A 16,713-nucleotide genomic window follows, 5' to 3' on the forward strand; every position below is an offset into this window, starting at 1 on the left:
GGTGGATTTGATCAGGCTTCCTTATCGGCTGGCAGCAGGCAGGAAAGGGTGCAGGAGATCCACGGCCCCTGGATGCCCGGCTGCATGCTTGAAACAACAAGATCAGATGAAGAATGATTAGTGAGGGCTGCCAACCAGAACGCCCCATACATGAGGTTATTTCTGTTTGTGTGTGTGTCTGAGAGAGAGAGAGAGAGAGAGAGAGAGAGAGAGGGTGTGTGGCTAGTTAAAGCTCCTGTGAGAACTTTTTCACTGCTCATGAAACAGACTAAAATTAATTCTGATTACTCTATATCACCTACAAAAGCAAACCAGATCATCAGCGACAAGATTAATTATTTCTTTATAATTATTTTTAATGTCTGAAACTGCTGGTGGGGGGTAGGTGTCAGACGAAGCGATTAACTGCACGCTGCCTTTGTTTACATTTCCAGAGCAAAAATTTAAAGTGAGTGATACATATGACTGTTAAAGAAAGCAGGATGAGATTTTTGTTAAAAACCACCAATTCAGCATGTACACGACAAAATCAGCAAAGAGATAAGAGGTACAGCTTTGTCCACAGGGGGCGCCAAAATCAACACAAACTAAAAGTTCCCCACAGGAGCTTTAAGGGAGGGGGGCTGCTTACTTTACTGGCACCTAATGCATGCACATCAAATCTACTTCACTCACAGCAAACAGCAGATGCGCATGAATGAATGCAGTCAGTCACAACATTATAATTTTGCATAAAGCACCGGAAGCAATTTTTTTTTTTGCGTAAAAGGATTACGCGCCACGTTTCTGCCATTTTAAACTTTACATTCATATTTTTGTCACACGCAGGATCGGTGTCAGCGTGACACCGCCATCAGAGACCGTCTTGCCCTCGCGCTGGCTCCAGCAATGTTGCCCAGTTTTGTGGTTGCGTGGAAACTAAAACTGCTGCACCGAGCGAGCCCTGCCTGAACTGTAGGAGCATTTCCAGTGGCGCTTCGTGGTTGTCAGAGCGGCTCTCAGCGCAAGTTTAACGAGCAGCAAGAGGAGCCTGATGGAAGCGAACCAAAACATTGTCAAGACCGCCTGTTTGGGAGCGCTCTGATCTGATCCGAGGGGCGATTTCATTGTGCAGCACTTGCTGAGAAACGCATGATGAAAAGGAGAGGGAAAGCGGCAAGGACGTGAGTGTTACGCATGTGTTTTCTTTATGATATTTACGCATTTATAATCCTCCGAAGAGTTACTGTTTTTCCTGTTTTAATGCGGGTTTCTAAATGTGAAACAAGCACTGGCTGACTTAAACAGGATGAAAGACAAACTTAATGAGGGTATCACTTCCCACGAGGCATCGCCTTTATCTCCTTTTCCTTCAGTTGCTCTCAGATGCTTGTTGCTTATGAGCAGAATTTACATTTCTTTAATTCAGCATATTAAATGTCCTTAGCTTGTGTTGATATTAACATGAATAAAAGTAATTATAACAGTGTTGCTTTATAATTGCACTTTATGTTGAGGGTTTGAAAATGGAAGTTAATCATGAGGAGATATTCAAACTGACAACCATCACTAGAGATCAAACCCTCACTGATCTGTAACATAATGTACATGAAATGCCATTACACTATCTAAAGACTTGGCTGTTATTCTGTAACGGTTTATTTTTGACATAATAATCAGTTAAATTCATTAAGATTATTCGGTGGGGGTAAAAATGGGGTCTTCAGGTAGAGTGCAAATCTGCCAAATGCTGTGTTGTCTAAAGAACTAAAACGACCTCTCTAGTAATCCAGCTTGACATTGACTGAAGGGATGGGGAGTGGATAGAGCTAAAAGCACTGAAATATGATTACAGTTGCATAAAAAAAAAAAGCCTGCGTTTCAAGTGAAACATGTCAGCGATGCTTTATTTCCCTGCCTCCCTTTCTGTCATCCACACCCCCCATTGATAAACCAGCAGCTTATTTGCCATTCATGCGATGCTTGCAGCTGTGATCGGATGCCAGGAAGAGGTCAGATTCATGCATGAAAAACACGGAGTCACCAAATACAAATAGCGTAATAAATTTGTTTTTGCGTTTTCGAATGCCTCTGACGGTTTGAGTCCAAATGACTGCTCCTCATGTGATTGGCTCCAGAGATTTGCTTGTACAGCACTGACAGCATGAATTTATGACGTGAGAGACTGACCTTTGGCTGCAAGAGCGTTATTTATTACAGAAATAGGCATTGACTTTAGGAACATTGACAAAGGCTTCAGCTGATTTAGAGGCCAATTTTTACAGTGTATGGCAGTGGGATGGTGTAATTTGTTATAAGGGTGAGACCATTAGTGAAATTAATCTTTTATTGCCAATGATGTTTTTAGGAAGCGCATTTTGGATGGAAAACCGATTCTGAAATGTTTTTATATTGGCGCCGCACCCTTCGACTCATTACACCCTTTCATGTTCTCACTTCTCTTCTTTCAATAGCAGCTATCTTCATCAGCTGTCCCTGTTGCTCACCAACATTTGCCCCTTTCCCTGATATCTCATTAGTGTCACGCACTGTTCTCCCCGTTGTTATCGTAATGTTACCCCTCTCCTTAAATCCTCTTGATATCATTCTTTCTCCGTGCTCATGTGTCCAATTACCCTCCTTGCCCAAATGCTTTCTCCTCCTCCGTCACTGGCCTTCTGCTCTCCCCCATTATCTCTCAGCAAACCATCCGGCTGGCATGCCACGAGGAAAGTATAGGCTTTACGGGGCCATAATGTCACCCGTTTAGTTAAGCTGTTTTCCTTTCACTCTGCTGACATGTAGTGCAGAAGAGCTCCTTCGTTTAAAAAAAGATATTCAGATGAACGTTTCATGTCGGAAAGAGGCAAACTCCTTCAGCTTCAATCTCCCCCAATGGCTTGTCATTTGGGTTCTTTGGCGCGTGTCTCTTAACCAACGTAACACAATGAGTGTTATTAGCTGTGTCTCGTAGACAAATCATCTGTCCCCTTTACACACACATACACACCAACATTGCCACAACACTCCGCCCTCTACCCTCTAACGTCATGTGATACTTAGAGATACTTAGAGATCGATTTCATTTTTTAATCTTGGTAAGTGGATCTTGCCCAGTCTCCTGCCATTTTGAAGAAATAAAGAAGTCCGGTTGAACTCTGCGGTTCCTCTTTGTTTCAAAGAAGAAAGGCCTTTAGGTTGTCTTGTTTTGTTGGCCTCGGTACCGTTTATAGCATTAGCATTTACCCCCAACAAAAGGATTGGGTGGCCAACACTGATGCTACACTGACTTAAGGAGTTTTTCCTTAAGAGGATTAGTAACAGGATAGGAGGTAGCCCTGATCAGCTATTAATGAAGTGTGTTAGGGCGGGTACACCTGCTATTTTCAAAGGCTTACATACAAAATATACAGTGTAATTTACAGGACGCACAGACTGTGTGTTACTTGCACTTCTGACGAGCCACTGAACACCAAGCAAGCATTGTTTAAAAGGTTTATTTAGTTATTTCTGTAAAATGGCAGCTTAAGTCATAGACACACTGATTTGTATAACATAATAATAAATATATAACATTAAAAATCCAGTTTGTTTTAATGTTGGTTCAGAACATTTTCTACCTCACAGTGTCACATCTATGTCATGATAATGCTGGTCTCTGTGTGCTGAAATAGTCCTGCATCGCAGGGATGTCAATTATAAAAGACACACAGTGACACCAAAGGATTTTCCGAGCTTGTTTATTGTGTTTGGCATGAAGGGATTGTTTGATCCTTAGACTATCCTGGAAATACAACAGAAGTGCAGTCGTTTCTGGCCAGCAACATGCTGAAACGAGCATGCAGCGTTCCCGCTGCCTCCTCACTGCAATTAGACAAGCTACTGTAACCCCCCACTTCTGTGGTAAATAACACAGTGTTCTCTGCAGAACATTGTTAATCAGAAATGTTTGGCATGAAACAAGTCATTTGCAATCTGTATTTTCCTTTTTTTAGTCCTCCCACTGTGCTAATGTGACATTCTGTTGTTTTTACGTCATAGGCTCAACAGCTACTGGGGAGGTTGATGTTGACTTCACCCCTTGCATCAAGGTGGTCCATCCTGGAGCATGCCCATATCTCAAGATGCCCCTACTTGCAGACTGGCTTCTGCGCCACTCTGTGGTCATGTGTTTGCTGCTGCACAGCTTGGTGCTTATGACCTTCTGCTTCCACCATGCAGCCACCAGTTGCTCCAAGAACTGCTACTGCTCTGAGAGTGACAGCGATGGCAAGACGGTGCGCTGCAGCAACCTACAGCTCACAGAGATCCCCCAGGATATCCCCAATGACACAAGACGCATGTACCTGGACTTCAACCTCTTCACTACAGTCCCAACGAATGCTTTTGCTGGTTTGCCCCATCTGGTTGAACTGGATCTATCACACAATGAATTAAGCCAGTTAGAATCAGGGGCATTCAGAGGCCTTGGATCCTCACTGAAGTTCCTAGATCTTTCTTCTAATAAGCTGGTAAACTTTAACCCTGATGCTTTTGAGGGCCTGCGGGCTCGCGCCAACCTCACAAACAATCCATGGCATTGTGACTGCAACTTGCAGATGGCGATGCCCCGTGTGGACCTTGCTCCTGCGTCCTTAACGGGCATTGTGTGCCAGACATCAGAGCCTGAGGAGATAGGAGTTCAAGGACTTGCCTTTCTGTTGGCACCAGACATAGACCTGTGTGTGGTGATGAAGAGGACTACAGATGTGGCCATGCTGGTCGTCATGTTTGGCTGGTTCACCATGGTCATCTCCTACCTTGTCTACTATGTCAGGGCCAATCAGGAGGACGCCCGCAGACACCTGGAGTATCTGAAGTCGTTGCCCAGCAGACAGGGAAAGTCCGAGGAGTCTTCCACCATCAGTACTGTGGTATAGGGCTCATGGAGCTACACATGGAACTTAAGTGTTAACCCACCCCAACCTGGATGGAACTACAACCTGCAACTACAAGGACGACATTAGTCTCAGATGCTTCTCCAAGCTGTTGTCATGGAGTCAAGGTGGGCAACAAGACATGTGCCTGCACAAGAAACAAGGCCAATGCAACCTAGCCCAGATGAATAATTCATCTTTAAGTGGCCCATTACGAGTTTTGTTGGCTGAGATAATGGTCCAGTCTGCGCGCAAAGGGAGTAAAAGCAGTGGTATGTTTTTGACTAACTCCAAATATGGGATACAAATGGGATTTATCCAGTCGTGCATGCACCTTGATGCGCCTTGCACAAACACAGACAATTGAGGATGCAAGGTCAGACTTCAATAGAAACGATGGGAAAAGGCAACACCAGAAGGAGGAACTCGACTAACAACTGTTTTCCATTAAATCCCGTATGGTATTCACCGAAATATTAAATGAAGTTTTCCATTTAAATTGTTGTTTTTGGCATTTTTCATACTAAACTCAGTCACGGTCTCTCAAAAATATTTAGAATCTGAATCACTCTTTAGCAATTCCATATTCAGCTCACTATGCTGATGAATCAGATTGCCGTGTTATGGACTCATCTATTATTCTGTGATGTTTTTGAAAGAAGCTACTGTACAAGAGATCCATACTGATGAGATCCGCAAACCTCCAAGCTGCCTGTTTATGTTAAGAGTATTTGACAGGAAACTCAAGCTAGCTCACGCCTGGTAGCCGGTAGTATCCCTAAATGACCTTTACAGCACACAGTTCTCTGTGGGCAAGTAACAATACATATTCTGTACTTCTAATTTGCCATTCTCCTGATTTGTTTGGTTCAGTTTGTCCATGCCACATTGAAAGTTAAAGTTGTCTTAATGCATTGACGTAAGAGAAACAAATCAAAAGTCACTGTTGGGGTTATTGAAGCTTTTAATCCTGTCAGTTATCTGATATAAGCAAACTTCACATGGCATTTAATGGCTTCAGCTCTGGAATTATTTCTTGGCATAACATGCTAATTTTAGCATGCTTTGCTCTTTGCTCACAAGCCAATAACCCTGTATGAAATATCACCTAATCAACAGTAAAGGTTGACTTGAGAAGCAGAGAATTAGAGGTTACTCCGGTTCAGCTGTCATGAAATAAAAAGAGGGAGAGAGCGAGACTTTCAATCTTAACAGGAACACGTTTTTCATATTCTGGTTGGAGAAGCCCTTCAGAAAAAAAAAGTCATTACTCTCACTCTTCATCCAGACTCGTTCAGGGGACTCAGAGGATTCCTTCTTGATCCTACCTGGTTACCTAGACAGAGTCTCTGGCTGTGTGCTTTACATTTGTCTTGCATGCCTTTAACCCAGGGTGCCTCTGGGAGCCATATTGTCTCATGTGGTCACTCGTATAGGTTTTCCAAAATACAATTTATGGGGCCATGACCTGCTGATCCATTTCAGAGAGCTGCAAGAGATGTGGTTCTCCTATTTCACCAAGCAAGAGGAAGATGCACTTGTGTCTCTTCTGAGGAAATCGTCAATACAAACTAAGACCACAGAAGAGGAAATGTATTTAGTTGCAGATATTATTGAATCCACTTTAGACTATGGTCTTAGATTCGCTCTTGTCTTTTCCTCAGAGCAAGGTAAGGATAACCCTGTGCACTCTTGAATGATCAAATCTGACGTTTAAGAAGTGAGAAATGGTTTGTCAACAAGGATTTCCCTGTGTCAGACTCACAAATGCCCCCAGAGCAGAGCAAGACCCCTAAATGATTTATGTTGGCCATAAAAACACTTGAGAAGAGAGTCTGGAAATGCACCCATCATCTTGTGTGACCCAGTTCTTGAGGAGGAATTAAAGGGGGACGCCACAGGGGATCAGCTGCCCTCTGGCTTGTCCTTGCTTGGGTAAAGCACTTTCCAAATGCCCTTTAGTTGCCAGTTGAGGTTCAAGAGCGATTACAGTGGCAGCAAAGGCAGTTCAACCTTTCCCAAAGGAAGCACTCGGGAGGAATATTTTGACATCATGTGAAATGGGCTTAGTATCTCTTTTGCAGTTAGATAAGATGCTACAAGTGTTTGTCTTAATGCTAAAAATGTAGCTACATTTATCTAGCTAAGCTAACCTCTGAAGCTAACTAACAAGCATATTATAGCACCTTTGTACGATTACTTCACAAACACAGAAAAAGAAACACAATTCAACATTTTACTGAGGATGCTAACCATATTATTTCTTACCAAGGCAATCAGCAAGTTGGTGAGCTTTAAATGTAACATGTTACTCATTGAGTTTAGAGTCAGCTGCGTCCCCCCTCAATGCTAGGCTAGGCTAAGCCGCTGCTAGCTGCAGCTTCTTATTCACTGTACAGACATATGATGAGTTATATCAATCTTTCTGGAATTTCCCATCATGTTTAGCTATTTCTATAGGAGAACCAGAAAAAGAAAGAACTGTTTAGCTTTTACTAAACAACTTATTGGTTTATTTCTTCTGTTTATCTCTTACCAAAGGTATAAATTCTCAAGTGGTTGTGCCGACAGCTTTTCGTGATACTTTTTTGTTATCTCTTTGTTCCTACCAGTGTCCATGCTCCACAAGCTAATTTTCTCTGACAGAATCAAAGATATTGATCTTGACAGAGTTTATCTTTCGGAGAATAAAGAAATTTGCCAAGATGGAGCATGGTAATATAGAAATGCTTGTAGGCAGAGAGTTCTAGCTTGCAATACAGCCACGCTAGCTAGTTCATAATGTTTTCAGTTTTCATGCTAGGCTAGGCTAAGAGTAAGCGTACAGACATGAGAGGGGTATCAATCTTCCGGCAACTTCTTCACATGTCAAACTATTTGTAAGAAATAAATGTAAGGAAAGTAACTTCCTTCTGAAATTCAGAAACAGATAAGATAAAAAAGTGAAGCATTCACTGCATCACCTTTCCTGAGTTTTCCTTTTGAATTGGTTAAACCGCTTGTGCTGGATTTGTTCTTTTTGATGATGATTTGATTTTGTAATCCCTACGTGCTGAACAGTTTCCATGCTCCATCCTTTCTATTAACAGGTTGAGTTGTTTTACAGAAAACAATGATCTTGTTCTTGATAGAGTTAATCTTGAGGAAGCCCAGGTACAACCTCCCATGACGAGCAGGAGGTTCAACAGTACTGAAAAATAGATGGTAAGCCTCTCTCCCTGACATTTCCTGCCACACACTAACATCTACACACACACACACACACACACACACACACACACACACACACACACACAGCTCCCTCCTCTCTATCCTCTGATAACAGACTCTCACGGTGGCTTTGAAACCAGCCACTGTTAAGGGAGGCTCCTCGCTGGAGGAGATAAATATAAAACTAGTAACAGGCATGTGTGGTATGTGTTTCTTGCAGCTAATGTATGCGAGTGCTCATATTCTATTGTTCACCTGTGTGTACGACAGGTGTGTGTGCATGGCGGGAGTGCGGGTACTGGTAATGTAACACCTCTGTTCCCCAGCACACATAAATGTCGCTGAGGTTAATTTAAATTTCAGGCCAGCTCAGCTTGCCCCGCCTGCTAGCTCGGACACGTTACACTGGTGTGAGCATTACAACTGCTGGGTAATGGGACACAAAGTGGGGGATAAGGTGACGCATCCAATCCCTCAGAGCGCGGCCCTGTTCGGGATTGGGTTGCAGGTGAAAATGTTTCCAGCCTCAGAGATCACATGGGGTCTCCCAGTGAGGGCCTGTGTTGTCACCAGATTTCCTCCTTGGGCCGAAAAAGGTAAGTGACACCAAAGATGCTGCAGAGGAGGAGAGTGAGAAGTACATCCTTTGGGTGAGTGTCAATATTTCTGTGATGGTGTCCTTTTTTGTGTCCTCCAGGGGGTGATCTGGAGACGAAAGATGGACAATTAGAGCCGTCTAAGCTTCATATTGTGTCACACAGCTCCCCCTGTTGTGAAAAGTGTGCACGTGTGAGGAAAATAAAGGCCTTAATCTTAATGTTTTCACACTGAACTTTGTACAAGTAAGAAATGTACATAAGCAACAGTACACTGAAACAAACATCGTTGTAGCAACAAACAGAAGGTCCAGAAATCATTTGGAATAAGACTTGGGCCCAGGTAGTTAAATTTGATTAAACTAATTTATTAATATAAATATTTATGGTATTAAGATAAACTACAATTGACAGATAATTTAGGGCCTCAAGATTAAGTGGAAATGTAGAAATAACACAAGGGCATTACCACCTTAATTTTTTCTTGTGTTTAAGTGGTATTAATCAAGTGACAACAACAGAATAAATTACGATTTCTTATAATGAAAAATAAGAATAAATTTGACAGTAGCTCTCTATGACAGGTTGCTAATCCAGCCTTATTTAAGCATAGAAGTCCAAGTTGCAGAGTCAGTGCTTGTCAAGAATGAGGAGGATCACAGGGTCTCATTATAATTCCACATATAAGGTTTCCACTAAACAGAATGCATCCTAATTTAATTTACACAACGATTAGTCCAGACCAAGTAACTTAATTGGAAAAGACTCATTCCATGAGTGCTGATATAACACTTAACATCACGCCACCTCAGCCAGGGGTTCTGAATATTGTTAATTAACATCACAGCAGACTGTGAGTCTATACTGACACACAGCAGACTGTTGTTGTTTGCCATTTGTATAACTGTTGTATAAAAGCAATATCATATTGCTTAAATGATGACAAAGTGTAACTGAAATGTCAAATAGCAATGTACAAGTTACTTAAAATAAGACAGGACTTTATTGATCCCCAGAGGGGAAATTCGGTTGTTGCAATAGCACAAAGACAAGTAGCAAGAAGGCAAATAGAAATAGATTTTTTAAAAAAATACAATAAGAGATTCATGGAGATTTGTGAAATCTTTAAAAGAAAACATAAAACATAAAGATTAATTTATTGATCATTTCTCACTGATGTGTCAACCTGTATCACAAGATTACACATGAGACATTCAAACAGATTTGTCAAATTCTGCCATTTCCAGGTGAATTTGAGTCAGTTTTAAGTGGAATTTCAAGTTATGTCATCACCCACATTGCTGTGAATTTCTTCCCTGAGCAACGTCCTTTCCTGTCTAAACCACCTTCTGCTGACTTCATCTCGCGTTACAGTTTCACCACACATCCTCCCCGATTCTGCTTACATTCCCTCTGAAAAACATTTTGCAATTGCTTGGCTCCATCATTTCACGAGAGAGTGAACATCTCAGCTTTACTGTGAAATCCCATCACACAATTGGCAACGAAAAACCTGGTTTGAAAAGATGTCTTTCCTGGACGGCCTGGTGGTTTCAGTCATATCAGTGCTTGGTATCTCAAAGTTTCCTGAATCTACAAAACTAGTGAAAAGTTTCTGACAAATAATAATGTGGGAGAAAAATGTAGCATGCAGTGTTTGTCGAGTGGGAACACGAATACTTTTTCAGCACCAGAGGGCAAATGTTTCTGGAGTTTTGCATTAACACTGGAGCTCATATTAAGCTGAATTAATGCCGGTTCCTTCAGGCAAAAAAGCTTTTAGTACAAAAAAGTGGCATTCACTTACCTGCAAAGATCTTTGCAGATAAACAACATTTTTCTTTCAAAAGGAGAAATATTATAATACCGACTCATTTTATGACCATCTTTGTTCTTTAAACCAAGGTCCTTTAATGGCTACCTGGGTATTTAACACTTTGTATATCACAAAAAATAACAGATTAAATGGTGAGGGCTGAATTTTAAGCTACATTCTGTTCGCATTGTTGATACTCTCATTGCCTGCCATCTTAAACCCCCACTTGACCTTTGACCTCCTGATTTAACTGTGTAAATTTTGGCGAAGAGCCAAGCATTGTTTATCCCTGCACAACCTTATTCAACTTCCTGATTATACCACAGGGCTTCTGCAGACTACAGATATATTAAATCTAATAGAAATCATGCACCAGGTACCTTTCCACTTGTTGTAATCATGCTTTGTGACAAGCAAACACAAGGATGACTCCGTTATAGATCAAAGGAAATATCAAAGTGCGTGTGTTCAAGGTTTAAAAAGGCAGGACGTGCTTGTGCAACCTTTCCCTGCGCAGCCAAAGGCGAGCTAGCACATTGTTCCACCCCTACAATCAAATAGTGTTTCCAACTGGGTCACAGAGCGAGGCCTCAGCAGTGAATAATGCCCTCCTTTCATGTGCAGGATTGATTGGAGATCAGACCAGTGTGGATTTCAGGGATCAGATTTGACGGCTTCACTTCACAGCCAATCAAGCATGGCCAGATGTAACATAGCTACAGCGACTGATCAAGAGGGCCCTCGTGTCAGAGCATGAAGCAAATCGATCTGCTACAATGGAGGCACAGGATTGACCAATGAGGTGATTACATAATTCTAACAACAATGGTATCATGTCTGGAGGTTACAGTTTTTAGATTTAATGGAGAACTTAAACTGGTTTGACATGTTCTGAAATATGACACTAATTTAGGTTATTGCAAAAAGTTAGCTGAGAAGTGTGTGGACATACTGACAACCTGAAATAGGTTAGCTTAGCATAAGGTTGGAAACAGGGGCAAAACAGCTTGCCTGGCTCTGTCTAAACAGAAAAAGTGTAAGACTATCACCTCCTCTAAAGCTCATTAATTAACATGTTAATCTGGTTTGTAAAACCAATACAAAAACGGTGGCTCAAATGTATTCATTGGGGCTTTATGGGGGGCTATATTTCTTGGCGGGGTGCAGTGACTTCCTGGAGGCTCTTTTGTTGGTTTGGAAACCTTATATAACTTTAGTTTTCTGTGTGGACTTACACAGACAACATGTAATGTCCCAAACAGTGAATGAATTTCCAACTTTGACATTTGTCGACATGTAAGCTAGCAGTTTGTTAGCTGTTTCCAGTCTTTATGCTAAGGTAAGCTAACTTTCTCCTGGCAGTATCTTCACATTTAGCGTATATACATGAGAGGTATCGTTTTTCTCACCTAACTCTCAGCAAGAAAGTAAAGTAAAGCAGAGTATTTCCCATAATGCCAAATTATTCCTTTGAAGCAAGGATCAACTGAAAGTCAATATGTTTAAAATAACGTAGCGTTTGGCCACTCTTTTTAAAATCTTATCACTTGGTATTATGTCTGGAGTATATCGTATTAACAGTATTTTGAAATAAGGGTTTAATGGATGACTTGAGGTCCTGAGAGAAAAGGTGACTGAGAAATATGCCGCTTACTCACTTTGCTCGACAAATATAATACAACTTGTCAATTAATGAGCTTCTTTACACAGTGTCAGGTTAGCATTTTCCCGCCCACCTCTGATTGGCAGGCGTTAACATTCTTTTTTTGATTACATTTCATGATGTAATTTTGTCCCTATCGGTCACGTCTACATCACCATCGGCTGGCAGGACCCAGGGCTGATTTAAAACAGCAAGAAAGTATATTAGAGTTAGGCCAACATTTAAACTATCAGAGAGTCAGGTTAGCTGTTTTTCTCGTTTTCAGTCTTTATGCTAAGCTAGGCTAACTACCGCCTGGCGCTATCATTACATTAGTGTATAGCCATGAAAGTTGTGGCAACTTTCTATCCTAACTCTCAAGAATAAAGTTAGTTAGAGAATTTCCCATGATATTGAAGTATTCCTTAAGGTCGGCAAACAACTGAAAGTCCATTTGATTTCCTGTGTAAATGTTACGCTGCTCCTTTTAAAATGTCCCTGGCAGTTTAAGTTCACCTCAATGACTGCACTTTGAAATTTGACAGATTTTGAGTGAAATGCAAAATAACACTTTATATAAAACACATTTTTTCCACCAGATGGCACTGATGTATTTAAAGACTGAAAGCTGCCCAATGTTCAGAAACATGTACGAACATGTTTCTGAACAGCCAAGGCAATAATGCAATGTGTTTACATTAGCATTAGTACATTAACAAATATTTGTCTCATTCACAAAGGTAAGAGATCATGTTTCCCAGTCTATCAGTAGCAAGACCACAAGTAAGTGTCCACAGAAGAATCGAAGAATAGTCTAAGAATATGTAAAAAAACAAAACAAAAAAAAAACATCAAAAGTTCTTTCAAAAATTTCTGGATTGCAGAAAAGATTGTGATTAAATCCTTTAAACACTTTCAATTTCCACTTCCTTTAACTGCTGGCAGAGAAAACACCTGTTTCCCCTCACTCTCTTTAAACAGGACTTTGACACAGTTTTGTGCAACTCGCTACACTCATACTTAAAGTATGCTGTGTTACATCAAACTAGAAAGTCAGTAATGATGGAATTACAGTTTCACTCAATGAAACTCTTGAATTGTGTTATTCCTGGATATAGAATTGCTCAATAGAAAATAGTCATACTACTATTTTCACCCTTTTATTTCAATTTTAATTTAATTCGCTCTTTTATTTTCATTTTTTCATTTTTTCATTTATCGTCATTAAAAAAAAAATTATATTGTTTTTACTTCTTTCTTCTGTTAAATAATTTGTTTTGGATTCTGTTTTGGAGATAAAAAAATGTTGCTTTCTATTATATTAAGAGTTACTTTTTTAATAATCCACAGTAAACAATACAACATGATACAATATTGTACTTAAATCTAGTATATTACCATGATTAATTGATCAAATCTGATTCTTTAAAGGCCTCTATGTAAAATGACAGGTGTGTACATTTCATTGAAATTCGGTGTTGGTTAATATGACACTTCAGATGAACAAAAAATGGGAAATCCCAGCGTTCTTACTTCAGGTCAATCCTTGAAAGACATTCCTCATCAGAGGCTGTATGAGTTACAACCGGGCAAAGGTTAGCTATGCACCTTTTACTGCGCCTAAAATATCAGAGACGTAGTAAATCAAATACGTAATTAAATATTCTTTGAAGTTAAAGGGTTTATTGTATTTATTATCTCAGTTTAATTGAACAAATCTGATGACACTTGGATTTCATGGAAATTCTGTGTCAAAATGAAAGTTTTAGATGGAAAAAAAAAAAAAGGGAAATCCCACTAGCTGCTTTGTCTATATATATATGACTTTGTGTCCTATAAATCATGGAGAGTTCTCACTTCAGGTCAATACTTGAAAGACATTTCTCATCAGAGGCCATGAACATCCTGATTGGTGAGTAGTGGTGAGATAATCCTTGAGATGTGCTGTTTTCACTTCTGTTGTGAGACTCTGGGGGAGACAAGAACACAGTCAGGATTGGGACTTTATTTATCAGCTTTAACTAACTGGTATTATTACAAATTTAATTTTAAAACATTTGCACCAGTTCCTAGAAATATGTAGCATGTTAAATCTAAGTTTACATCTACTCAAACAGTCTTATTTGCTATTCTTAGTTACTTTTGAGTTAGGTTTCACATTACAGACAGTATTCTGAACTGTACTTAGCCTGAGGGGAGACATGCCCAGTCAGAGCTGCTGCATAGAGGAGCTGCTGAGGAGAGAGCAGTGCTTTGTTCTGCCTGCTGCTGCCCTCCCCTGCCTCACTCACACACTCACACACTTTGTCCTGGTGGATGCATAAAGAGGATTGTTTTGATGCCTGGACTGTGACGCTGTGATTTCTCTCCTCTTGCAGTTGTCGCCATTCCCTTCTACATGGCCTACGTCGCCCGCAGCGCTCCTCTGCCGGAAGAGAGCACACTTGTTGCGAATTCGTCTCTGGAGATACAGAGGAGCCGCAGTTTGATACAAAAGATCCTGCGGTCCATTCCCGACGCGCACAAGTCATGCATTAACCAAGAGGTGAGGTGGAGTGTACGTAATTCCTGGTGGCGCATTGTTCGGCGCAGTACTTCGCTAAGATTGAGCATGTTTCAGGCAGAGAGAGCTGCGGGTTATTTCATGTGTGCAGGTCCGTGTGTGAGCCCATAAAAGGGTTTCTCCGTGACTGAGCCCGGTAGACAGCTCTGTGCATGTTACTGCCCTGAGAGGCTGTTGTATGAGTTATAACCGGGCATGAAAGGTTAGCTAAGCACCTTTTACTGCGTCTGAAACACCAGAGACGTACTAAATCAAATACGTAATGAATTAAGTTAAAGTGTTTCTTGTATTTCTTATCTCAGTTTAAAGCGTAATTAAACAAACGAACTGAATATCACATTTAGACGCATTTGAGGTACTTCTACTTCAATATTTTCATTTAATATTACTTTACAGTGATCTTAAATGTCCTGTCAAGGGAGTACAGGTGAAAATTAGCTTTAAGCTAACTCTGGTGCAATACTTTAAACGGCAAAAATTATGTTTCATGTCGTACATGGTGCCTTACAAATAAAATAAAACAATAAAATACTACATTACATTATTGAGGGGCATTATAGCTACATTAAAAGCCTAACAATTCCTATAAAATATCGCCAAATAATATTCAATTAAAATTAGCTCAACCTCAACGACAGCTATGCTGCTTCAAATTTTTATTTTCAAGTACATTAAGCTGACGATACTTAAATACATGGCTTTTACTGTAAATGAGTATCTTTATATTCTTATAACATTTTTAAATTAGGGGAAGGAAAGGATAACTTGTGCAACTACTGTTTTCTCATGAAGGATGTAGCTTTTAAAAAAGAAATAAGCCTACAAGGACAAAAAGAAGCACTTCTTGTTGCATGCCAAGCTGCAATCTGTCCATAACATCTCTCTTATCTAATTTCCACAGACACTGAAGCTTAATTCCTCTGAGAATGCATATCTTGGGCACATGGCGTCCAGCATCGGCATCCCCTCGGCTCCTGTTCTCAAAGCTCTGTCAGAAGACTTCACTTTGGTAAGCATCTTTACAAGGTATTATTCTGTAAATTAAATGAGAGTAAGAAAGCAAAAATATGAACTGTATGCTGGTATTCCTTTCTATCAGGAGACCAGCTTGAAAAACATTTCTGAGGGTCTCCAGCTGCATCGGGCCTTACTGAGCTCGGTCTCTCCTCACCTGGAGCACAAAGTCAAGGTGACAGAGCTACAGGCTGACATCAGGGACCTCGTCATTCAGATCAATAAGGTAAAATACATCCAAATTGGCATCGCCATTGATGGACAATCCTCACTTTATGGCACCTTTATGACATTGTTTCTTCTGCCCTGCAGATTCTGAATAAGGTGAAAGGAGAGGCTGTCGTGCAGCTCACACCAACCCCGGTGACCCTACATCTACCAGCAGAGTACGAGGTTCAGGTGGCAGCACACCTGACTCTGGTGCAGCTCCAGTCCTTCGGGCAGGACGTGGTCCGCCTCCTCAGGAGCCTGGACCAGAGCAGCGAGGAGGAGACGGAGGGCTGAGATGGATGGATGCCACACTCTGACTGCTTTTGGCTTGTGTCCAAAACTTATGCTGCTATTTTTTATTATGGCTTTTATTTATTTATCTATTCCTTAAATGCTATTTATTTTTTAAAATGTCTATTTAAATATGTATTTATTGAAATGGAATATTTATTTAGGAAGTTTATTTTTGATAACAATGCTTTTGTATAAGTACTGCTGAGGCAACTTGTTTTAACATGTCTGTTTATATTTCAGTTGTAGTTCAAACACTAGACTAATATATTATACTTATAGAGCAAAAATTAATAAAAAATAATGTAAAGGCAACCAGGAAGTTTAGAGGCAGCTTAACTTAAAGACTTCATAGCAAGCATAGACAATTTATCAATTATTGTAATAAGTTGCTCATATTTTTGAATCTGATTTGAAATACAACTGTAAGTGTTTTTATTTTCTGTTCGTCCAATAAAGTTTTTTTTTCATAGAAA

At 40.4% G+C, this 16,713-nt stretch overlaps 2 protein-coding genes across 2 annotated transcripts; both read left to right on the forward strand.

The window, feature by feature from the left end:
- Positions 1–4,103: 4,103 nt before the first annotated feature.
- On the forward strand, positions 4,104–5,299 carry lrrc3ca (leucine rich repeat containing 3Ca). The gene has a single exon (XM_069664986.1). It carries the CDS (start codon positions 4,104–4,106, stop codon positions 4,896–4,898), a length of 795 nt encoding a protein of 264 aa, XP_069521087.1. The 3' UTR covers positions 4,899–5,299.
- An 8,735-nt stretch (positions 5,300–14,034) lies between these two features.
- On the forward strand, positions 14,035–16,690 carry csf3a (colony stimulating factor 3 (granulocyte) a). The gene is made up of 5 exons (XM_069665005.1): positions 14,035–14,071; positions 14,538–14,704; positions 15,624–15,731; positions 15,822–15,962; positions 16,049–16,690. The coding sequence occupies exons 1-5, from the start codon at positions 14,056–14,058 to the stop codon at positions 16,238–16,240; spliced, it is 624 nt and encodes a 207-aa protein (XP_069521106.1). The 5' UTR covers positions 14,035–14,055; the 3' UTR covers positions 16,241–16,690.
- Positions 16,691–16,713: the final 23 nt, after the last annotated feature.

Source organism: Semicossyphus pulcher, unplaced genomic scaffold (assembly GCF_022749685.1).
Source record: "Semicossyphus pulcher isolate SPU_LCO1_2020_fin unplaced genomic scaffold, fSemPul1.0.p SCAF_16, whole genome shotgun sequence".
Taxonomy (NCBI): domain Eukaryota; kingdom Metazoa; phylum Chordata; class Actinopteri; order Labriformes; family Labridae; genus Semicossyphus; species Semicossyphus pulcher.

What these genes read in the sequence shown, in the direction of transcription:
- lrrc3ca (XM_069664986.1), top strand. Translation starts at nt 4,104, where the DNA reads ATGCCCCTACTTGCAGACTGGCTTCTGCGCCACTCTGTGGTCATGTGT.
- csf3a (XM_069665005.1), top strand. An exon ending in TGTCAGAAGACTTCACTTTG is followed by an intron (nt 15,732 to 15,821) that starts GTAAGCATCTTT and finishes CCTTTCTATCAG; the next exon opens with GAGACCAGCTTGAAAAACAT. An exon ending in TCGTCATTCAGATCAATAAG is followed by an intron (nt 15,963 to 16,048) that starts GTAAAATACATC and finishes TCTGCCCTGCAG; the next exon opens with ATTCTGAATAAGGTGAAAGG.